The 24,438-nt window shown below is 44.2% G+C and overlaps 2 protein-coding genes across 5 annotated transcripts in view; one reads left to right on the top strand and one right to left on the bottom strand.

Moving 5' to 3' along the window:
- Positions 1 to 18,786, top strand: part of ankzf1 (ankyrin repeat and zinc finger peptidyl tRNA hydrolase 1) — a 35,889-nt gene extending 17,103 nt beyond the window's left edge. For all 3 annotated transcript variants that reach the window (XM_036959517.1, XM_036959519.1, XM_036959518.1), the window contains 8 exons: positions 1,730 to 1,952; positions 3,300 to 3,542; positions 3,746 to 3,871; positions 4,222 to 4,798; positions 7,219 to 7,330; positions 8,096 to 8,263; positions 8,362 to 8,432; positions 17,923 to 18,786. In XM_036959517.1, coding sequence (XP_036815412.1) covers positions 1,730 to 1,952; positions 3,300 to 3,542; positions 3,746 to 3,871; positions 4,222 to 4,798; positions 7,219 to 7,330; positions 8,096 to 8,263; positions 8,362 to 8,432; positions 17,923 to 18,058 — 1,656 coding nt within the window. In that variant the 3' untranslated portion in view covers positions 18,059 to 18,786. The remainder of the gene's footprint in view (positions 1 to 1,729; positions 1,953 to 3,299; positions 3,543 to 3,745; positions 3,872 to 4,221; positions 4,799 to 7,218; positions 7,331 to 8,095; positions 8,264 to 8,361; positions 8,433 to 17,922) is intronic.
- The window catches only part of glb1l (galactosidase, beta 1-like), a 95,589-nt gene continuing 89,810 nt past the window's right edge, over positions 18,660 to 24,438 (bottom strand). For both annotated transcript variants that reach the window (XM_036959520.1, XM_036959521.1), the window contains 5 exons: positions 23,990 to 24,079; positions 21,796 to 21,909; positions 20,659 to 20,790; positions 20,071 to 20,298; positions 18,660 to 19,880 (listed from right to left, as the gene is read on the bottom strand). In XM_036959520.1, coding sequence (XP_036815415.1) covers positions 19,647 to 19,880; positions 20,071 to 20,298; positions 20,659 to 20,790; positions 21,796 to 21,909; positions 23,990 to 24,079 — 798 coding nt within the window. In that variant the 3' untranslated portion in view covers positions 18,660 to 19,646. The remainder of the gene's footprint in view (positions 19,881 to 20,070; positions 20,299 to 20,658; positions 20,791 to 21,795; positions 21,910 to 23,989; positions 24,080 to 24,438) is intronic.

Here is a 24,438-nt window from a genome sequence, read left to right as displayed (position 1 = left end):
TCGTTAGTAAAATGTTGGAATGGTGATACTTGGCCTGGTATCGTATCGTTAGTAAAATGTTGGAATGGTGATACTTGGCCTGGTATCGTATCGTTGGCATGGTGATACTTGGCCTGGTATCGTATCGTTGGCATGGTGATACTTGGCCTGGTATCGTATCGTTGGCATGGTGATACTTGGCCTGGTATCGTATTGTTGGCATGGTGAAACTTGGCCTGGTATCGTATCGTTGGCATGGTGATACTTGGCCTGGTATCGTATCGTTGGCATGGTGATACTTGGACTGGTATCGTATCGTTGGCATGGTGATACTTGGCCTGGTATCGTATCGTTGGCATGGTGATACTTGGCCTGGTATCGTATTGTTGGCATGGTGAAACTTGGCCTGGTATCGTATCGTTGGTATGGTGATACTTGGCCTGGTATCGTATCGTTGGTATGGTGATACTTGGCCTGGTATCGTATCGTAGGTATGGTGATACTTGGCCTGGTATCGTATCGTTGGTATGGTGATTCTTGGCCTGGTATCGTATCGTTGGAATGGTGATACTTGGCCTGGTATCGTATCGTTGGTATGGTGATACTTGGCCTGGTATCGTATCGTTGGAATGGTGATACTTGGCCTGGTATCGTATCGTTGGTATGGTGATTCTTGGCCTGGTATCGTATCGTTGGAATGGTGATACTTGGCCTGGTATCGTATCGTTGGTATGGTGATACTTGGCCTGGTATCGTATCGTTGGTATGGTGATACTTGGCCTGGTATCGTATCGTTGGAATGGTGATACTTGGCCTGGTATCGTATCGTTGGAATGGTGATACTTGGCCTGGTATCGTATCGTTGGTATGGTGATACTTGGCCTGGTATCGTATCGTTGGAATGGTGATACTTGGCCTGGTATCGTATCGTTGGTATGGTGATACTTGGCCTGGTATCGTATCGTTGGAATGGTGATACTTGGCCTGGTATCGTATCGTTGGTATGGTGATTCTTGGCCTGGTATCGTATCGTTGGCATGGTGATACTTGGCCTGGTATCGTATCGTTGGCATGGTGATACTTGGCCTGGTATCGTTAGTGAAACATGTTTGTTAATAAGAAGCTGCACATGTATTCCTCTTCACGACCGAGAAGACCAAACAGTGTTGTCCACCTGGGCCACGGAGCTAAACAGGAGGTGTCAATTATTGAGCTAGTCTGTTTATCTGACTGTTTTAAAATCATTTTTATAGTCTAAGGGGGGGGGGGGGGGGGGGGGGGGGGGGGTTCTACTTCTAGTTGTCACCATACAATACCAGGCCAAGTATGTTGGAATCAGTCAAATAAAACCCTGAAACACAGGCTGAAAAATAATTTGTACATAACATAGTATCACCATTCCAACATTTTACTAACGATACCAGGCCAAGTATTTCACTATAATACCACACCTGTTGTATTTGGCACGTGACAAAAATGTATTTGATTTGAAAATGAAATGGACCTGTGCACATAAGGAAACGCATTCACAATGATTTGCATGAAGTAGGCAGTTCAGATTTGCCACGTTCAAGCCCAAATATTTCTGATTTTAAAGCGATGACTTATTGACTTAAATCATTGTGCAACATCGTGGGTAAGCTCTCGCCATCGTCTTTCAGCTCGAAAAAGTGGTGTGTGTTTAATGGCTGCTTGCAGCTTCATTGTTGCTGGTTGTAATTGATCTAATCAGTAGTTCCTCTGCTTGCAGGAGATCCAGGACTTACTGGAGAGCTGGTCTGACCACCTGACTGACGCCAGTGCCATCTTCCTGCGGGCGCCCAGCCATAACAAAACCCTGTTCTTGGGGGGTAAAGCGGCTCCGCTGGTGAAGAAGGACCCTCGGATCAGAACACTGCCCTTCCCCACACGCAGGGCCACCTTCAGAGAGATAAAGAGAGTACACGATGTCCTCTCCACTCTAAATATATATGGTACGAGTTTAATCTACGGGACGGTTTCCTACCATCACTTTAAGCCTAGTATTAAAATCTAGATTCTCCATTGAAAAGCAGTTTTCAGTCTTGGACAAGGCTTAATCTGTCCTACATGTACGTTGCTTTCTGGAAGTATTCAGACCCCTTTTGACCACATTTTGTTACATTACAACCTTACGCTAACACATATTTTTGTTCCTCAATCTACACCCAATACCCCATAATGACAAAGTGAAAACAACAGGTTTTTACATCAGTATTCAAACCTGACACTCTAAATTGAGCTCAGGTGCATCCTGTATCCATTGATCATCCTTGAGATGTTTCTGCAACTGAATTCAGTTGATTGGACATGATTTGGAAAGGTACACACCTGTCTATGTAAAGAGCTCCACAGTTCCTCTGTGGAGATGGTTGTCCTTCTGGAAGGTTCTCCCATCTCTTCAGCACGCCACCAATGAGGTTTTTATGGTAGAGTGGCCAGACGGAAACTGCTTCTCAGTAAAAGGCCCATGACAGCCCGCTTGGAGTTTGCCAAAAGGCAACTGAGACCTCTTTCAGACCATGAGACCTCTTTGGCCTGAATGCCAAGCGTCACGTTTGGAGGAAACCTGGCACCATCCCTACGGTGAAGCATGGTGGTGGCAGCATCATGCTGTGGGGATGTTTTTCAGCGGCAGGGACTGGGAGACTAGTCTGGATTGAGCCAAAGATGAACGGAGAAAAGTACAGTGAGATCCTTAATGAAAATCTGCTCCAGAGCGCTCAGGACAACGTCCCTAAGCACACAGCCAAGACAATGCAGGAGTGGCTTCGGGACAAGTCTCTGAATGTCCTTGAGTGGCCCAGCCACAGCCCAGACTTGAACCCGATTGAACGTCTCTGTAGAGACCTGAAAATAGCTGTGCAGAGACACTCCCCATCCAACCTGACAGAGCTTGAGAGGATCTGCAGAGAAGAATGGGAGAAACTCCCCAAATACAGGTGTGCCAAGCTTGTAGCGTCCCAAGAAGACTCAAAACACTAATCTCTGCCAAAGGTGCTTCAACAAAGTACTGAGTAAATGGTCTGAACTTTATCCCTGTAAATGTGATATTTCAGTTTTTATTTTTAATACATTTGCAAAAAATTCTAAAAAACCTGTTTTTGCTTTATCGTTATGGGGTTTTGTGTGTAGACTGATGAGGAAAAAAACTATTTAATACATTTTAGAATAAGACTAAGGAAATGTGGGGAAAGTGAATGGGTCTGAATACTGTCCGAATGCACTTATGGACATTCCTGAGCTTCAATTCTGAGAGAGGCTGACAAAGTGTTAATTTACTAATCTATCCCAAACCACAGGTAAAGACACTGACATCTCCGACATCCTGAGTCCCTCTAACAAAGTGTGGAAGAAGGCACGTACACCTGTGGCTCAGCCAGAACCTTCCCAGGAGACAACAGCACCCCTAGTGGAGGAGGAGGAGGAGAGTTCAGGAGAGGAGCTGGAGACGGTGGAGGTGACTCTGGGAACTCTGGACCTCCGGGAGCATGAGATCTACCCGGCTAGGAGGAAGAAGAGGAGACGCAGGACAGAGGACAGAGGTGAGGGAGACGGGTCTGTAGAGTTTGGCTGCTTATCAAATTACACCCTGTGTGCTGTATTGTGCCCTACTTCTGACCAGGGCCTATTAGAGAATAGGGTGATGTTTAGGATGCCTGTTTAATTCATAGAATTTCTACAACAGGACCTTCTATCACTTGATAATCTTTCAAAAGCTACAAAACCATTTTTTTTCTATGTTCAGGTCTAAGTAACAGAGAAGCTGTGGGGTCTCCTGCTGCTCCTGAAGACAGTAACCAGGAGAGAGGAGGAGAGAAAAACCAGGGGAGGAGGAAACCCAAGGGGAAGAAGACGATACAACATGAAGAGGGTGAGGTCATAACCTAACTCTGCCTGCCTGCCGGTCTGCCTGCCTGCCTGTAGGTCTGTCGATCTGTCTGCCTGCCTGCCTGTAGGTCTGTCTGCCTGCCTGTAGGCCGGTCTGTCTGCCTGTAGGCCGGTCTGTCTGCCTGTAGGTCTGTCGATCTGTCTGTCTGCCTGCCTGTAGGCCGGTCTGCCTGCCTGTAGGCCGGTCTGTCTGCCTGTAGGTCTGCCTGCCTGTAGGCCGGTCTGCCTGCCTGTAGGCCGGTCTGTCTGCCTGTAGGCCGGTCTGTCTGTCCTTTTTGTCTGCCTGTCTGTGTTTGTTGTATACAACAGCATCTTCTCTGCATCTCTCCTCAGAGGAGCCTGATGAGTCCTGGGACTATGGCCTGAGGGATGCTCTCTACACCGCCTGTAAGACTGGAGACCTGGACACCCTCATCAGACTGTTACCAGTGAGGAGGGGAGAGGAGGGGGACCAGGATGGACAGAGAGAGGACCAGGATGGACAGAGAGAGGACCAGGATGGACAGAGAGAGGACCAGGATGGACAGAGAGAGGACCAGGATGGACAGAGAGAGGACCAGGGAGACCAGGATGGACAGAGAGAGGACCAGGATGGACAGAGAGAGGACCAGGATGGACAGAGAGAGGACAAGGGAGACCAGGGTGTTCAGAGTGAGGACCAGGGTGCAAAGCAAGAGGGAGAGAAGAATCAGGGAGAGGTGGAGGAGAGCTGCTCTTCCCAGGCCCCTGCAGCCCAGAGTCCACTAGCCCTACTCAACCAGCCCAAAGACCCTGCAGCCCAGAGTCCACTAGCCCTACTCAACCAGCCCATAGACTCTTCAGGCTTCACTCTGCTTCACGTGGCCTCCGCAGCAGGGCAGAAAGGAGTGGTCCAGCTGCTGATGGATGCAGGCAGCGACCCGGCATGCAAGTATGAACCATACATATGTCGATATTAGGCTTGGGCGGCATACCGTAATATGTCCTATACCGGGGTAATGCTTTTTTCAATACATTAGGCGATAAAGCAGAGCGCGTTCTTCATGTCACCTTTTACATTATGAAGTTTTACCGTAGTTCGCCAGAACAGAGCCAGTCGCGTGTTTGTAAATAGCACCATGGGAGAAAGCGGTGTATTGACAGAGGGTCATGTTTTTATAACAATACGGTGTTCAGGGATGTGCAGCTATAATATTCCTTCACAGAAAATAAATCACTACTGCACCACAATCGGCAGAAAATGTAATTATCAGCAGATGATAACAGAAGTGCAACGCACTCATGAGTTGAAATAAAATATACTTAAATGTAATACGCACATTTTATTTCTATAAAATGTTGTTTACATCCCCTGTTAGAAAGCATTTCTTCTTTGCCAAGATAATCCATCCACCTGACAGGTGTGGCATATCAAGAAGCTGATTAAACAGCATGATCATTACACAGGTGCACCTTGTGTTGGGGACAATAAAAGGCCACTCTCTAAAATGTGCAGGTTTGTCACACAACACAATGCCACAGATGTCTCAAGTTTTGAGGTTGTGTGTAATTGGCATGCTGACTGCAGGAATGTCCACCAGAGCTGTTGCCAGATAATTTAATGTTCATTTCTCTACCATAAGCCGCCTCCAAAGTCGTTTTAGATAATTTGGCAGTACGACCAACCGGCCTCACAACCGCAGACCAGGCGTGGGTGAGCGGTTTACTGGTGTCAACGTTGTGAACAGAGTGCCCCATGGTGGAGGTGGGGTTATGGTATGGGCAGGCATAAGCTACAGACAACAAATGCAATTACATTTTATCGATGGCAATTTGAATGCAGAGATACCGTGATGAGATCCTGAGGCCCATTGTAGTGACATTTATCCACCGCCATCACCTCATGTTTCAGCATGATAATGCACGATGTGTGTGTATGTATGTGTATATATATGACACAGTACCAATCAAAAGTTTTAGAACACCTGCTCATTCTAGGTTTATGTTTACTATTTTCTACATTGTAGAATATGAGTGAAGACATCAAAACTATGAAATAACACATATGGAATAATTTAGTAACCAAACAAGTGTTTAACAAATCAATATATTTTAGATTCTTTAAAGTAGCCACCCTTTTCCTTGATGACAGCTTTGCTCTTTACTCTTGGCATTCTCTCAACCAGCTTCACCTGGAATTATTTTCCAATAGTCTTGAAGGAGTTCCCACATATGCTGAGCACTTGTTGGCAGCTTTTCCTTCACTCTGCGGTCCAACTCATCCCAAACCATCTCAATTGGATGAGATGATAGTCTCACTAAGCGCAAACCAGATGGGATGGCGTATCGCCACAGAATCCTGTGGTAGCCATGCTGGTTCAGTGTGCCTTGAATTCTAAATGAATGTCACCAGCAAAGCACCCCCACACCACCACCTCCATGCTTCACGGTGGGAACCACATATGCAGATATCATCCGTTATCCTACTCTGCGTCTCACAAAGACACGGCGGTTGGAACCAAAAATCACAAATTTGAACTCATCAGACCATTGCTCTTGTTTGTTAGCCCAAGTCTCTTCTTATTGGTAACCTTTAGTAGTGGTTTCTTTTCAGCAATTTGACCATGAAGGTCTGATTCACACAGTCTCATCTGAATAGTTGATGTTGAGATGTGTCTGTTACTTGAACTCTGTGAAGCATTTATTTGGGCTGCAATTTCTGAGGCTGGTAACTCTAATGAACTTATCCTCTGCAGCAGAGGTAACTCTGGGTCTTCATTTCCTGTGGCGGTCCTCATGAGAGCCAGTTTCATCATAGCGCTTGATGATTTTTGCGACTGCACTTGAAGAAACTGTCAAAGTATTGACTGACCTTCATGTCTTCAAGTAATGATGGACTGTCATTTCTCTTTGCTTATTTGAGCTGTTCTTGCCATAATATGGATTTGGTCTTTTACCAAATAGGGCTATCTTCTGTATACCACCCCTACCTTGACACAACACAACTGATTGGCTCAAACGCATTAACTTTTAACAAGGCACAACTGTTAATTGAAATGCATTCCAGGTGACTACCTCATGAAGCTGGTTGAGAAATAAAAATGTGTTTAACTGTTTTTTTATTACTACATGATTCCATATGTGTTATTTCATAGTTTTGATGTTTTCACTATTATTCTACAATGTAGAAAATAGTCAAAATAAAGAAAAACCCTTGAATGAATAGGTGTGTCTAAACTTTTGACTGGGACTGTGTGTGTGTGTTGTAAAACATTTCATTTTGAATGAAAAGCACATACATTTGATGTGTTATTATAACGTTTATATGTTATAACAGAGAGGAAATGTGGCGTTGTTGCTTTGTGTCCACAGAGATCTGACCGGCCAGACTCCCTACATCGTTGCTCCTGACAAGGACACCAGGAACGTGTTTAGGAAGTACATGGCTGATCACCCTGACAAATACAACTACAGCAAGGCTCTGGTGAGCTGTTGGTCTAGTTATGTACCGTAGGCTCTGGTGAGCTGTTGGTCTAGTTATGTACCGTAGGCTCTGGTGAGCTGTTTGTCTAGTTATGTACCGTAGGCTCTGGTGAGCTATTTGTCTAGTTATGTACCGTAGGCTCTGGTGAGCTGTTGGTCTAGTTATGTACCGTAGGCTCTGGTGAGCTGTTGGTCTAGTTATGTACCGTAGGCTCTGGTGAGCTGTTGGTCTAGTTATGTACCGTAGGCTCTGGTGAGCTGTTGGTCTAGTTATGTACCGTAGGCTCTGGTGAGCTGTTGGTCTAGTTATGTACCGTAGGCTCTGGTGAGCTGTTGGTCTAGTTATGTACTCTGGTAGGCTGTCGTATTCAAACTGAGTAGCACTTTCTGCCAAGCACTGTGGAACAACAACAAACGACCAGTCAATTGTCCAAAGACATACAGTACTTAGACATTTTAAGGAGAGAGGACTTTGTGATAAATCTGTGAAGTGTAATCTTGTATGTTTGGGCCTAAACAGACAGTTAGAGTGCACTTTCTGTCAATCAAATGGAATAAATCAATGGTGATTCTGTTGTCTAGGAGTTAGCTAGACAGAGAAGTAACGTGGGCCATTTCACATGATGAGCAAGGACACATTTCAAGCACGCGAAAAACCGTTAATATAACTATGAGCGTTTTCATTTTTTCCAAAGATGTACGTAGACATTTTTTGAGCCCCTTTGTGGTACAGCAGGGAAGTCTTAACGCTCTCTATCCCCTTAAGGTTCCTGGTCCGCTGACGGCCGAGTTGGAGTCCAAGAAGACGGAGAAGAAAAGGGCTCAGAAAGCGGCCAAGAAAACGAGGGAGAAAGAACAGAAAGAACAGAGGAAGAAACTAGAGATGGAGGCTGAGGAGAAGAAAAGATTTGCCTCCTTAAGCGATCGAGAGAAGGTCTGAAAACTGTTTTTTTTTTTTAAATTTTATGCAGTAGATTAATTGTTCAATTTGTTTCAAAACGAGCGACTTGACTGTCAAATCTCCACCCGCAGAGAGCACAGGCTGCAGAGAAGAGGTTGGCAGAGCATCAGGCCTCAACAGGGGGAGACCTTTCAAACACCAGGTAACAGTACGAAGGCCTCAGTCATTAGTCAAACAACCTCTCCTTTTGACTCACTGGAACACACAACAATGTTAGACAAATGAATACGACATGTTACTCAATAAATAGCAGAACAGTCTGTTTCTGTACTGTAGGCAAATGGTGTTCTGTATTGAGAAACACATTTATTCATTTGTCTAGTGTTCTCTCCTGTCATATACAGTATCATCTAGGAGTCTAGTGTCCTGTCATATACAGTATCATCTAGGAGTCTAGTGTCCTGTCATATACAGTATCATCTAGGAGTCTAGTGTCCTGTCATATACAGTATCATCTAGGAGTCTAGTGTCCTGTTGGTACAGTATCATCTAGGAGTCTAGTGTCCTGTCATATACAGTATCATCTAGGAGTCTAGTGTCCTGTCATATACAGTATCATCTAGGAGTCTAGTGTCCTGTTGGTACAGTATCATCTAGGAGTCTAGTGTCCTGTCATATACAGTGTCATCTAGGAGTCTAGTGTCCTGTCATATACAGTATCATCTAGGAGTCTAGTGTCCTGTTGGTACAGTATCATCTATTAGTCTAGTGTCCTGTCATATACAGTATCATCTAGGAGTCTAGTGTCCTGTCATATACAGTGTCATCTAGGAGTCTAGTGTCCTGTCATATACAGTATCATCTAGGAGTCTAGTGTCCTGTCATATACAGTATCATCTAGGAGTCTAGTGTCCTGTCATATACAGTATCATCTAGGAGTCTAGTGTCCTGTTGGTACAGTATCATCTAGGAGTCTAGTGTCCTGTTGGTACAGTATCCTCTAGGAGTCTAGTGTCCTGTTGGTACAGTATCATCTAGGAGTCTAGTGTCCTGTCATATACAGTATCCTCTAGGAGTCTAGTGTCCTGTCGTATACAGTATCATCTAGGAGTCTAGTGTCCTGTCATATACAGTATCATCTAGGAGTCTAGTGTCCTGTCGTATACAGTATCATCTAGGAGTCTAGTGTCCTGTCGTATACAGTATCCTCTAGGAGTCTAGTGTCCTGTCATATACAGTATCCTCTAGGAGTCTAGTGTCCTGTCGTATACAGTATCCTCTAGGAGTCTAGTGTCCTGTTGGTACAGTATCATCTAGGAGTCTAGTGTCCTGTCATATACAGTATCATCTAGGAGTCTAGTGTCCTGTCATATACAGTATCATCTAGGAGTCTAGTGTCCTGTCATATACAGTATCCTCTAGGAGTCTAGTGTCCTGTCGTATACAGTATCATCTAGGAGTCTAGTGTCCTGTCATATACAGTATCATCTAGGAGTCTAGTGTCCTGTCGTATACAGTATCATCTAGGAGTCTAGTGTCCTGTCGTATACAGTATCCTCTAGGAGTCTAGTGTCCTGTCATATACAGTATCCTCTAGGAGTCTAGTGTCCTGTCGTATACAGTATCCTCTAGGAGTCTAGTGTCCTGTTGGTACAGTATCATCTAGGAGTCTAGTGTCCTGTCATATACAGTATCATCTAGGAGTCTAGTGTCCTGTCATATACAGTATCATCTAGGAGTCTAGTGTCCTGTCATATACAGTATCATCTAGGAGTCTAGTGTCCTGTTGGTACAGTATCATCTAGGAGTTTAGTGTCCTGTCATATACAGTATCATCTAGGAGTCTAGTGTCCTGTCATATACAGTATCATCTAGGAGTCTAGTGTCCTGTCATATACAGTATCATCTAGGAGTCTAGTGTCCTGTCGTATACAGTATCCTCTAGGAGTCTAGTGTCCTGTTGGTACAGTATCATCTAGGAGTCTAGTGTCCTGTCCTGTCATATACAGTATCATCTAGGAGTCTAGTGTCCTGTCATATACAGTATCATCTAGGAGACTAGTGTCCTGTTGGTACAGTATCATCTAGGAGTCTAGTGTCCTATCATATACAGTATCATCTAGGAGTCTAGTGTCCTATCATATACAGTATCATCTAGGAGTCTAGTGTCCTGTTGGTACAGTATCATCTAGGAGTCTAGTGTCCTGTCATATACAGTATCATCTAGGAGTCTAGTGTCCTGTCATATACAGTATCATCTAGGAGTCTAGTGTCCTGTTGGTACAGTATCATCTAGGAGTCTAGTGTCCTGTTGGTACAGTATCCTCTAGGAGTCTAGTGTCCTGTTGGTACAGTATCCTCTAGGAGTCTAGTGTCCTGTTGGTACAGTATCATCTAGGAGTCTAGTGTCCTGTCATATACAGTATCCTCTAGGAGTCTAGTGTCCTGTCGTATACAGTATCATCTAGGAGTCTAGTGTCCTGTCATATACAGTATCATCTAGGAGTCTAGTGTCCTGTCGTATACAGTATCATCTAGGAGTCTAGTGTCCTGTCATATACAGTATCATCTAGGAGTCTAGTGTCCTGTCATATACAGTATCCTCTAGGAGTCTAGTGTCCTGTCGTATACAGTATCATCTAGGAGTCTAGTGTCCTGTCATATACAGTATCATCTAGGAGTCTGGTGTCCTGTCGTATACAGTATCATCTAGGAGTCTAGTGTCCTGTCGTATACAGTATCCTCTAGGAGTCTAGTGTCCTGTCATATACAGTATCCTCTAGGAGTCTAGTGTCCTGTCGTATACAGTATCCTCTAGGAGTCCAGTGTCCTGTTGGTACAGTATCATCTAGGAGTCTAGTGTCCTGTCATATACAGTATCATCTAGGAGTCTAGTGTCCTGTCATATACAGTATCATCTAGGAGTCTAGTGTCCTGTCATATACAGTATCATCTAGGAGTCTAGTGTCCTGTTGGTACAGTATCATCTAGGAGTTTAGTGTCCTGTCATATACAGTATCATCTAGGAGTCTAGTGTCCTGTCATATACAGTATCATCTAGGAGTCTAGTGTCCTGTCATATACAGTATCATCTAGGAGTCTAGTGTCCTGTCATATACAGTACCCTCTAGGAGTCTAGTGTCCTGTCATATACAGTATCATCTAGGAGTCTAGTGTCCTGTTGGTACAGTATTCTCTAGGAGTCTAGTGTCCTGTCATATACAGTATCATCTAGGAGTCTAGTGTCCTGTCGTATACAGTATCCTCTAGGAGTCTAGTGTCCTGTTGGTACAGTATCATCTAGGAGTCTAGTGTCCTGTCCTGTCATATACAGTATCATCTAGGAGTCTAGTGTCCTGTCATATACAGTATCATCTAGGAGACTAGTGTCCTGTTGGTACAGTATCATCTAGGAGTCTAGTGTCCTATCATATACAGTATCATCTAGGAGTCTAGTGTCCTATCATATACAGTATCATCTAGGAGTCTAGTGTCCTGTTGGTACAGTATCATCTATTAGTCTAGTGTCCTGTCATATACAGTATCATCTAGGAGTCTAGTGTCCTGTCATATACAGTATCATCTAGGAGTCTAGTGTCCTGTTGGTACAGTATCATCTAGGAGTCTAGTGTCCTGTTGGTACTGTATCATCTAGGAGTCTAGTGTCCTGTCGTATACAGTATCATCTAGGAGTCTAGTGTCCTGTCGTATACAGTATCATCTAGGAGTCTTGTGTCCTGTCGTATACAGTATCATCTAGGAGTCTAGTGTCCTGTCGTATACAGTATCATCTAGGAGTCTAGTGTCCTGTCGTATACAGTATCATCTAGGAGTCTAGTGTCCTGTCATATACAGTATCATCTAGGAGTCTAGTGTCCTGTCATATACAGTATCATCTAGGAGTCTAGTGTCCTGTCGTATACAGTATCATCTAGGAGTCTAGTGTCCTGTCATATACAGTGTCATCTAGGAGTCTAGTGTCCTGTCATATACAGTGTCATCTAGGAGTCTAGTGTCCTGTCATATACAGTGTCATCTAGGAGTCTAGTGTCCTGTCATATACAGTATCATCTAGGAGTCTAGTGTCCTGCCATATACAGTATCCTCTAGGAGTCTAGTGTCCTGTTGGTACAGTATCATCTAGGAGTCTAGTGTCCTGTCATATACAGTATCATCTAGGAGTCTAGTGTCCTGTTGGTACAGTATTATCTAGGAGTCTAGTGTCCTGTCATATACAGTATCATCTAGGAGTCTAGTGTCTTGTTGGTACAGTATCATCTAGGAGTCTAGTGTCCTGTCATATACAGTATCATCTAGGAGTCTAGTGTCTTGTTGGTACAGTATCATCTAGGAGTCTAGTGTCCTGTTGGTACAGTATCATCTAGGAGTCTAGTGTTCTGTCCTATACAGTATCATCTAGGAGTCTAGTGTCCTGTCATATACAGTATCATCTAGGAGTCTAGTGTCCTGTTGGTACAGTATCATCTAGCAGTCTAGTGTTCTGTCCTGTCATATACAGTATCATCTAGGAGTCTAGTGTCCTGTTGGTACAGTATCATCTAGGAGTCTAGTGTCCTGTCATATACAGTATCCTCTAGGAGTCTAGTGTCCTGTCATATACAGTATCCTCTAGGAGTCTAGTGTCCTGTCGTATACAGTATCCTCTAGGAGTCTAGTGTCCTGTTGGTACAGTATCATCTAGGAGTCTAGTGTCCTGTTGGTACAGTATCATCTAGGAGTCTAGTGTCCTGTCGTATACAGTGTCATCTAGGAGTCTAGTGTCCTGTCGTATACAGTATCATCTAGGAGTCTAGTGTCCTGTCGTATACAGTATCTAGGAGTCTAGTGTCCTGTCGTATACAGTATCATCTAGGAGTCTAGTGTCCTGTCATATACAGTATCCTCTAGGAGTCTAGTGTCCTGTCGTATACAGTATCCTCTAGGAGTCTAGTGTCCTGTTGGTACAGTATCATCTAGGAGTCTAGTGTCCTGTCATATACAGTGTCATCTAGGAGTCTAGTGTCCTGTCATATACAGTATCATCTAGGAGTCTAGTGTCCTGTCATATACAGTATCATCTAGGAGTCTAGTGTCCTGTCATATACAGTATCATCTAGGAGTCTAGTGTCCTGTTGGTACAGTATCATCTAGGAGTCTAGTGTCCTGTTGGTACAGTATCCTCTAGGAGTCTAGTGTCCTGTTGGTACAGTATCCTCTAGGAGTCTAGTGTCCTGTTGGTACAGTATCATCTAGGAGTCTAGTGTCCTGTCATATACAGTATCCTCTAGGAGTCTAGTGTCCTGTCGTATACAGTATCATCTAGGAGTCTAGTGTCCTGTCATATACAGTATCATCTAGGAGTCTAGTGTCCTGTCGTATACAGTATCATCTAGGAGTCTAGTGTCCTGTCGTATACAGTATCCTCTAGGAGTCTAGTGTCCTGTCATATACAGTATCCTCTAGGAGTCTAGTGTCCTGTCGTATACAGTATCCTCTAGGAGTCTAGTGTCCTGTTGGTACAGTATCATCTAGGAGTCTAGTGTCCTGTCATATACAGTATCATCTAGGAGTCTAGTGTCCTGTCATATACAGTATCATCTAGGAGTCTAGTGTCCTGTCATATACAGTATCCTCTAGGAGTCTAGTGTCCTGTCGTATACAGTATCCTCTAGGAGTCTAGTGTCCTGTCGTATACAGTATCATCTAGGAGTCTAGTGTCCTGTCGTATACAGTATCATCTAGGAGTCTAGTGTCCTGTCGTATACAGTATCCTCTAGGAGTCTAGTGTCCTGTCATATACAGTATCCTCTAGGAGTCTAGTGTCCTGTCGTATACAGTATCCTCTAGGAGTCTAGTGTCCTGTTGGTACAGTATCATCTAGGAGTCTAGTGTCCTGTCATATACAGTATCATCTAGGAGTCTAGTGTCCTGTCATATACAGTATCATCTAGGAGTCTAGTGTCCTGTCATATACAGTATCATCTAGGAGTCTAGTGTCCTGTTGGTACAGTATCATCTAGGAGTTTAGTGTCCTGTCATATACAGTATCATCTAGGAGTCTAGTGTCCTGTCATATACAGTATCATCTAGGAGTCTAGTGTCCTGTCATATACAGTATCATCTAGGAGTCTAGTGTCCTGTCGTATACAGTATCCTCTAGGAGTCTAGTGTCCTGTTGGTACAGTATCATCTAGGAGTCTAGTGTCCTGTCCTGTCATATACAGTATCATCTAGGAGTCTAGTGTCCTGTCATATACAGTATCATCTAGGAGACTAGTGTCCTGTTGGTACAGTATCATCTAGGAGTCTAGTGTCCTATCATATACAGTATCATCTAGGAGTCTAGTGTCCTATCATATACAGTATCATCTAGGAGTCTAGTGTCCTGTTGGTACAGTATCATCTAGGAGTCTAGTGTCCTGTCATATACAGTATCATCTAGGAGTCTAGTGTCCTGTCATATACAGTATCATCTAGGAGTCTAGTGTCCTGTTGGTACAGTATCATCTAGGAGTCTAGTGTCCTGTTGGTACAGTATCCTCTAGGAGTCTAGTGTCCTGTTGGTACAGTATCCTCTAGGAGTCTAGTGTCCTGTTGGTACAGTATCATCTAGGAGTCTAGTGTCCTGTCATATACAGTATCCTCTAGGAGTCTAGTGTCCTGTCGTATACAGTATCATCTAGGAGTCTAGTGTCCTGTCATATACAGTATCATCTAGGAGTCTAGTGTCCTGTCGTATACAGTATCATCTAGGAGTCGTGTCCTGTCGTATACAGTATCCTCTAGGAGTCTAGTGTCCTGTCATATACAGTATCCTCTAGGAGTCTAGTGTCCTGTCGTATACAGTATCCTCTAGGAGTCTAGTGTCCTGTTGGTACAGTATCATCTAGGAGTCTAGTGTCCTGTCATATACAGTATCATCTAGGAGTCTAGTGTCCTGTCATATACAGTATCATCTAGGAGTCTAGTGTCCTGTCATATACAGTATCATTTAGGAGTCTAGTGTCCTGTCATATACAGTATCCTCTAGGAGTCTAGTGTCCTGTCGTATACAGTATCATCTAGGAGTCTAGTGTCCTGTCATATACAGTATCATCTAGGAGTCTAGTGTCCTGTCGTATACAGTATCATCTAGGAGTCTAGTGTCCTGTCGTATACAGTATCCTCTAGGAGTCTAGTGTCCTGTCATATACAGTATCCTCTAGGAGTCTAGTGTCCTGTCGTATACAGTATCCTCTAGGAGTCCAGTGTCCTGTTGGTACAGTATCATCTAGGAGTCTAGTGTCCTGTCATATACAGTATCATCTAGGAGTCTAGTGTCCTGTCATATACAGTATCATCTAGGAGTCTAGTGTCCTGTCATATACAGTATCATCTAGGAGTCTAGTGTCCTGTTGGTACAGTATCATCTAGGAGTTTAGTGTCCTGTCATATACAGTATCATCTAGGAGTCTAGTGTCCTGTCATATACAGTATCATCTAGGAGTCTAGTGTCCTGTCATATACAGTATCATCTAGGAGTCTAGTGTCCTGTCATATACAGTATCATCTAGGAGTCTAGTGTCCTGTCGTATACAGTATCATCTAGGAGTCTAGTGTCCTGTCGTATACAGTATCATCTAGGAGTCTAGTGTCCTGTCATATACAGTATCATCTAGGAGTCTAGTGTCCTGTCATATACAGTATCCTCTAGGAGTCTAGTGTCCTGTCATATACAGTATCATCTAGGAGTCTAGTGTCCTGTTGGTACAGTATTCTCTAGGAGTCTAGTGTCCTGTCATATACAGTATCATCTAGGAGTCTAGTGTCCTGTCGTATACAGTATCCTCTAGGAGTCTAGTGTCCTGTTGGTACAGTATCATCTAGGAGTCTAGTGTCCTGTCCTGTCATATACAGTATCATCTAGGAGTCTAGTGTCCTGTCATATACAGTATCATCTAGGAGACTAGTGTCCTGTTGGTACAGTATCATCTAGGAGTCTAGTGTCCTATCATATACAGTATCATCTAGGAGTCTAGTGTCCTATCATATACAGTATCATCTAGGAGTCTAGTGTCCTGTTGGTACAGTATCATCTATTAGTCTAGTGTCCTGTCATATACAGTATCATCTAGGAGTCTAGTGTCCTGTCATATACAGTATCATCTAGGAGTCTAGTGTCCTGTTGGTACAGTATCATCTAGGAGTCTAGTGTCCTGTTGGTACTGTATCATCTAGGAGTCTAGTGTCCTGTCGTATACAGTATCATCTAGGAGTCTAGTGTCCTGTCGTATACAGTATCATCTAGGAGTCTTGTGTCCTGTCGTATACAGTATCATCTAGGAGTCTAGTGTCCTGTCGTATACAGTATCATCTAGGAGTCTAGTGTCCTGTCGTATACAGTATCATCTAGGAGTCTAGTGTCCTGTCATATACAGTATCATCTAGGAGTCTAGTGTCCTGTCATATACAGTATCATCTAGGAGTCTAGTGTCCTGTCGTATACAGTATCATCTAGGAGTCTAGTGTCCTGTCATATACAGTGTCATCTAGGAGTCTAGTGTCCTGTCATATACAGTGTCATCTAGGAGTCTAGTGTCCTGTCATATACAGTGTCATCTAGGAGTCTAGTGTCCTGTCATATACAGTATCATCTAGGAGTCTAGTGTCCTGCCATATACAGTATCCTCTAGGAGTCTAGTGTCCTGTTGGTACAGTATCATCTAGGAGTCTAGTGTCCTGTCATATACAGTATCATCTAGGAGTCTAGTGTCCTGTTGGTACAGTATTATCTAGGAGTCTAGTGTCCTGTCATATACAGTATCATCTAGGAGTCTAGTGTCTTGTTGGTACAGTATCATCTAGGAGTCTAGTGTCCTGTCATATACAGTATCATCTAGGAGTCTAGTGTCTTGTTGGTACAGTATCATCTAGGAGTCTAGTGTCCTGTTGGTACAGTATCATCTAGGAGTCTAGTGTTCTGTCCTATACAGTATCATCTAGGAGTCTAGTGTCCTGTCATATACAGTATCATCTAGGAGTCTAGTGTCCTGTTGGTACAGTATCATCTAGCAGTCTAGTGTTCTGTCCTGTCATATACAGTATCATCTAGGAGTCTAGTGTCCTGTTGGTACAGTATCATCTAGGAGTCTAGTGTCCTGTCATATACAGTATCCTCTAGGAGTCTAGTGTCCTGTCATATACAGTATCCTCTAGGAGTCTAGTGTCCTGTCGTATACAGTATCCTCTAGGAGTCTAGTGTCCTGTTGGTACAGTATCATCTAGGAGTCTAGTGTCCTGTTGGTACAGTATCATCTAGGAGTCTAGTGTCCTGTCGTATACAGTGTCATCTAGGAGTCTAGTGTCCTGTCGTATACAGTATCATCTAGGAGTCTAGTGTCCTGTCGTATACAGTATCTAGGAGTCTAGTGTCCTGTCGTATACAGTATCATCTAGGAGTCTAGTGTCCTGTCATATACAGTATCCTCTAGGAGTCTAGTGTCCTGTCGTATACAGTATCCTCTAGGAGTCTAGTGTCCTGTCGTATACAGTATCATCTAGGAGTCTAGTGTCTTGTCGTATACAGTATCCTCTAGGAGTCTAGTGTCCTGTCGTATACAGTATCCTCTAGGAGTCTAGTGTCCTGTTGGTACAGTATCATCTAGGAGTCTAGTGTTTTTCTAGCTAACTCCATGTTCTCTCCTCTCTACCAGGCGGTGTTGGCAGTGTGGGGAGTCCCTGGTGGGAAAGGTTCCGTTTCAGTACCTAGACTTCAGCTTCTGCACCCCTCGCTGTGTCCAGGAGCACCGCAAGGCTAATGTGGCTAACAGGAGCAGGGCAGGAAACTGACTTTCATGTTGCTACCGCCACAACCCTACCATACTGTTGCCACTTCACTATAGAAGCCTCAGGCCTACTAATCTATTGGTTGGTGGGGACAGAGCACGCAGACCCAGAGACCTTACTAAGCCAAGCCACAGACCTCAGTCAATCTGCAGGGCCCAGTGATCTTGATGTTGCCCATCTGATAGGATTAAAATGCACAGAAATATAATTAATATAACATACGAATGGGGACTCCTGTTCTATTCATTATATTCTATGCATTTAATCCCATCAAATAGGCCAAAATCCAGATGGATAACTTTAGATGAAAACTGGACCTGGTGACTCCGAGACGAGCAGCTTTGTTACGATTCAGTTTATCTCAGAAGATCTGCCTTGTAGCACCGTTGGAAATCTGAAAGGTCATTTTCCGATTTGAGCCTTGAACATGCAGCGTTTACCGTGAAAGCAGGTTGCCTTTAAATGGAGCTGATCGTTTCAGGAAAGGAGGCAGAGCTGGGGTCTGAACCGGGTCTGAACCGGGTCTGAACCGGGTGAACTGGTGTCAAATGAAATCACTGTTGGTGTGGAATGGAATAATAAACCAAATTAATTCAGCTGTACATGTGATGATGAAACTGTTTATTCATGTACACAGTGTTTTTATGAAATGGGTATATAGTAACGTGCCAAAACGGACAGTATCTGACAGAAGCACAGCAACTCATGTTATTAAATCATGTCAAAACAATGATTACCATAATACTGTCATCTATTTATTCATACCTGCGTGAGCTCAACACTGAAAACCAAACCTTAAGTTGCCTTTAAACAGAACATTCTATTTGCAGATGCAGCAGAGACCGAGGAACACAAACTGAAAGTCTGGCTCAGAGGTTGTTTCATTTGTTATAGACGGAAGTCCGTAGAAACGAGTGCTGAAGTGAATTGATACAGGATATGCTACTCATACATTGATTGATAGACGATTGGAGTGTATTAGCTCATGCTGCAGATAAGTGGTTGGACAGAGACTTATTCGGAGGGATTGATTGATTGGCTGGCTGTCGTCTCTGTGTGTCAACTATGAAGAAACTGATTCTCTGAGGTAATGTCTTGTCTTCTGTCTGTCTTGTAGCTGTGGTGTCATGTCTGTCTGTTGCCTGTAGCTGTGATGTCTGTAGCTGTGGTGTCATGTCTGTCTGTGGTCTGTAGCTGTGATGTCATGTCTGTCTGTTGTCTGTAGCTGTGATGTCTGTTGCCTGTAGCTGTGATGTCTGTTGTCTAGCTGTGGTGTCGTAGCTGTGGTGTCGTAGCTGTGGTGTCATGTCTGTCTGTGGTCTGTAGCTGTGATGTCTGTGGCCTGTAGCTGCGATGTCTGTGGCCTGTAGCTGTAGTGTCTGTTGTCTGTTGCTGTGGTGTCATGTCTGTCTGTGGTCTGTAGCTGTGATGTCATGTCTGTCTGATCTGTAGCTGTGTTGTCTGTAGCTGTGATGTCATGTCTGTCTGTCTGTCTGTCTGTGGTCTGTAGCTGTGATGTCATGTCTGTTGTCTGTCTGTCTGTGGTCTGTAGCTGTGATGTCATGTCTGTCTGTGGCCTGTAGCTGTGATGTCATGTCTGTCTGTCTGTGGTCTGTAGCTGTGATGTCTTGCCAGCAGTGCTGTCGAGCTGAGGCCGGTCCATGAAAAGGACCCTGGTGTGAGGAGGGGCCCTCTCTAGCTCCAGGACTGTGATGTTGTTGGGCTGGGTGGGGCTGAGCAGGGGCCCCGGGACGTACAGGGTCTGCTGGGGACCTCTCTTAGGCCAGTACCTGCCCAGGTTCACCCCGTTGATCCACACCTGTCCCTGGGAGCAGAGGGGAGACTCAGTTTTGGATTTGACCCCAAGAAGGAACTCATAGTGAACACACGTCTGTTTGACTCTTGTTCTTCCGAGAGCCATTGTGTTCATCGATCTCCATATTGGATAAGTACTACACTAGTATTTCTGTAGTGAGCCAGATGGTAAAAAGACTCAGTATTGATTATGTCCTCACCTTGGTCCATTCATTGAGCCGGAGAAAGGTGTCCCAGGCCAGACCGTTGGGAGGCAGGGTGCCCTGGTAGAAGACTGGCCCATCTGAGGGCCCTCTGACTGGGTTGGGCGGAGAGCGTCGCTGGCCTGACTGGGGCCATCCTGAGGCTATGGCTCCATCAATGTCCAGACGGTAGATCTGCCAATCTGTCAGCACATCTTTACCAAGGATCAGGTTACTCAACAGGCCCTGCAAAACACAGACATGACCGACAAATCAACTGTGTGTCCATTCCTTAGCCTGAGTGACAGACTATTTGTGCTATAATGCCAACTCCTTTTTACTCATTGTCACAAGAAGTTTGGCTTGGCAAGAACACAAACCGATCTGGGATTTGGCTATCCATTCCTAGCGAAAGTTGACGAATACCTCCGTGAACATTCCTGTTGTAAACTCATAACTGAATAGTTTATCTTTGATATTGGAGTGTGGATCCTTTATGGGACCAACGCACCTCACTTGCATGAATCTTGAACTGCTAAAACCTCTATTTTATTCAGATCAAGATATAAAACACGTGTCTGTCTACTGAAGTTGAAGTAGACTTGCCTTGAAGTCGTTGATCTTGCTGCCAAAGTTGACTCGTCCCATGTTCTCTACTAGAACATCAACCTGGTCCCCCTGCTTCCCTGTTAGGTTCATCACCAGAGTCGTGTCTCTCTCCAGCAGCCCCTGGAACACCTGTATAGGAGCAGGACACAGCCTCTACAACATGCAGACAGGACAAAACCATCACACAACCTCTGTACAACATGCTGACAGGACAAAACCATCACACAACCTCTGTACAACATGCTGACAGGACAAAACCATCACACAACCTCTGTACAACATGCTGACAGGACAAAACCATCACACAACCTCTGTACAACATGCTGACAGGACAAAACCATCACACAACCTCTGTACAACATGCTGACAGGACAAAACCATCACACAACCTCTGTACAACATGCTGACAGGACAAAACCATCACACAACCTCTGTACAACATGCTGACAGGACAAAACCATCACACAACCTCTGTACAACATGCTGACAGGACAAAACCATCACACAACCTCTGTACAACATGCTGACAGGACAAAACCATCACACAACCTCTACAACATGCTGACCATCACACAACCTCTGTACAACATTGAATACTTATGTAAGATTCTGGAACCGCGCCTGACATTCTGACCAGGCGCTCACGTTGCAAAATTAAATGTCCACATACATACATACGTTTTCCACCACCAGTAGGGGCACCGTCTGAATGACCAGACGAGGACAGCACTAGTGGTGTGACAGACAGACACCTACCCCATTAAGATAGACAGACACCTACCCCATTAAGATAGACAGACACCTACCCCATTAAGACAAGGCAGACACCTACCCCATTAAGACAAGGCAGACACCTACCCCATTAAGACAAGACAGACACCTACCCCATTAAGACAGACAGACACCTACCCCATTAAGACAGACAAACACCTATGGCCGGTCATGAACCCCATTCAGGACAGATGGACACCTACCCCATGGACAAACATCTACCCCAGACAGACATGCCCAGTCATAAACTCCATTCAGGACAGACGGACACCTACCCCACAGACGGACGGACACCTACCCCACGGACAGACAGACACCTACCCCACGGACAGACAGACACCTACCCCACAGATAGACACCTACCCCACAGACGGAGACATATGCCCGGTCATGAACCCCATTCAGAGGAGAGATTAGGGGTGTGTCTTCTGGCAGGTCCCTGGGCAGCTTGGTCCGGTACAGCATGAAGCCATAGTACTAACCAACAGAATAGGTACAACATTAAACACATTAAGTAAAGTTAAAACAATGTGAATTGTTTCTTAGATCTAACTTCCATAACTATACCAGATGGTGTCCCAGGATAGAGACCTACCTCCCATAACTATACCAGATGGTGTCCCAGGATAGAGACCTACCTTCCATAACTATACAGTGCCTTGCAAAAGTATTCGGCCCCCTTGAACTTTGCGACCTTTAGCCACATTTCAGGCTTCAAACATAAAGATATAAAACTGTATTTTTTTGTGAAGAATCAACAACAAGTGGGACACAATCATGAAGTGGAACGACATTTATTGGATATTTCAAACTTTTTTAACAAATCAAAAACTGAAAAATTGGGCGTGCAAAATTATTCAGCCCCTTTCAGTGCAGCAAACTCTCTCCAGAAGTTCAGTGAGGATCTCTGAATGATCCAATGTTGACCTAAATGACTAATGATGATAAATACAATCCACCTGTGTGTAATCAAGTCTCCGTATAAATGCACCTGCACTGTGATAGTCTCAGAGGTCCGTTAAAAGCGCAGAGAGCATCATGAAGAACAAGGAACACACCAGGCAGGTCCGAGATACTGTTGTGAAGAAGTTTAAAGCCGGATTTGGATACAAAAATATTTCCCAAGCTTTAAACATCCCAATGAGCACTGTGCAAGCGATAATATTGAAATGGAAGGAGTATCAGACCACTGCAAATCTACCAAGACCTGGCCGTCCCTCTAAACTTTCAGCTCATACAAGGAGAAGACTGATCAGAGATGCAGCCAAGAGGCCCATGATCACTCTGGATGAACTGCAGAGATCTACAGCTGAGGTGGGAGACTCTGTCCATAGGACAACAATCAGTCGTATATTGCACAAGTCTGGCCTTTATGGAAGAGTGGCAAGAAGAAAGCCATTTCTTAAAGATATCCATAAAAAGTGTTGTTTAAAGTTTGCCACAAGCCACCTGGGAGACACACCAAACATGTGGAAGAAGGTGCTCTGGTCAGATGAAACCAAAATTGAACTTTTTGGCAACAATGCAAAACGTTATGTTTGGCGTAAAAGCAACACAGCTGAACACACCATCCCCACTGTCAAACATGGTGGTGGCAGCATCATGGTTTGGGCCTGCTTTTCTTCAGCAGGGACAGGGAAGATGGTTAAAATTGATGGGAAGATGGATGGAGCCAAATACAGGACCATTCTGGAAGAAAACCTGATGCAGTCTGCAAAAGACCTGAGACTGGGACGGAGATTTGTCTTCCAACAAGACAATGATCCAAAACATAAAGCAAAATCTACAATGAAATGGTTCAAAAATAAACTTATCCAGGTGTTAGAATGGCCAAGTCAAAGTCCAGACCTGACTCCAATCGAGAATCTGTGGAAAGAACTGAAAACTGCTGTTCACAAATGCTCTCCATCCAACCTCACTGAGCTCGAGCTGTTTTGCAAGGAGGAATGGGAAAAAATGTCAGTCTCTCGATGTGCAAAACTGATAGAGACATACCTTAAGCGACTTACAGCTGTAATCGCAGCAAAAGGTGGCGCTACAAAGTATTAACTTAAGGGGGCTGAATAATTTTGCATGCCCAATTTTTCAGTTCTTGATTTGTTAAAAAAGTTTGAAATATCCAATAAATGTCGTTCCACTTCATGATTGTGTCCCACTTGTTGTTGATTCTTCACAAAAAAATACAGTTTTATATCTTCATGTTTGAAGCCTGAAATGTGGCAAAAGGTCACAAAGTTCAAGGGGGCCGAATACTTTCGCAGGGCACTGTACCAGATGGTGTCCCAGGATAGAGACCTACCTTCCATAACTATACCAGATGGTGTCCCAGGATAGAGACCTACCTTCCATAACTATACCAGATGGTGTCCCAGGATAGAGACCTACCTTCCATAACTATACCTGATGGTGTCCCAGGATAGAGACCTACCTTCCATAACTATACCAGATGGTGTCCCAGGATAGAGACCTACCTTCCATAACTATACCTGATGCTTTCCCAGGATAGAGACCTACCTTCCATAACTATACCAGATGGTTTCCCAGGATAGAGACCTACCTGCTTCATCTCTTCAAAAGACAGAGGGTACAGTGACCGGACAGGACCCTGAGGTGACAGCGTGTCCAACAGGCTGCTGAGGTTCCCTACCTACCAAACAGAGCAGACGTTGAAGTCATACATCATGTTGTACTGCGATTTATTTCTCTTAGGGCATTGGTTTACAACCTGCAGGTCGTCCACACATTTCTTTGGTAGATAAAACAAACATATATATATATATATATATATATATACATACATACATACAGTGGGGCAAAAAAGTATTTAGTCAGCCACCAATTGTGCAAGTTCTCCCACTTAAAAAGATGAGAGGCCTGACATTTTCATCATAGGTACACTGCAACTATGACAGACAAAATTAGAAAAAAATCCGGAAAATCACATTGTAGGATTTTTAATGAATTTATTTGCAAGCGCCAGGACTGTCTCCTAAAGTTAATTCAGCT

Source organism: Oncorhynchus mykiss, chromosome 22 (genome assembly GCF_013265735.2).
Source record: "Oncorhynchus mykiss isolate Arlee chromosome 22, USDA_OmykA_1.1, whole genome shotgun sequence".
NCBI lineage: Eukaryota > Metazoa > Chordata > Actinopteri > Salmoniformes > Salmonidae > Oncorhynchus > Oncorhynchus mykiss.
The sequence above is the reverse complement of the archived record's forward strand: the minus strand, read 5'-3'. Positions and strand labels throughout refer to the sequence as shown.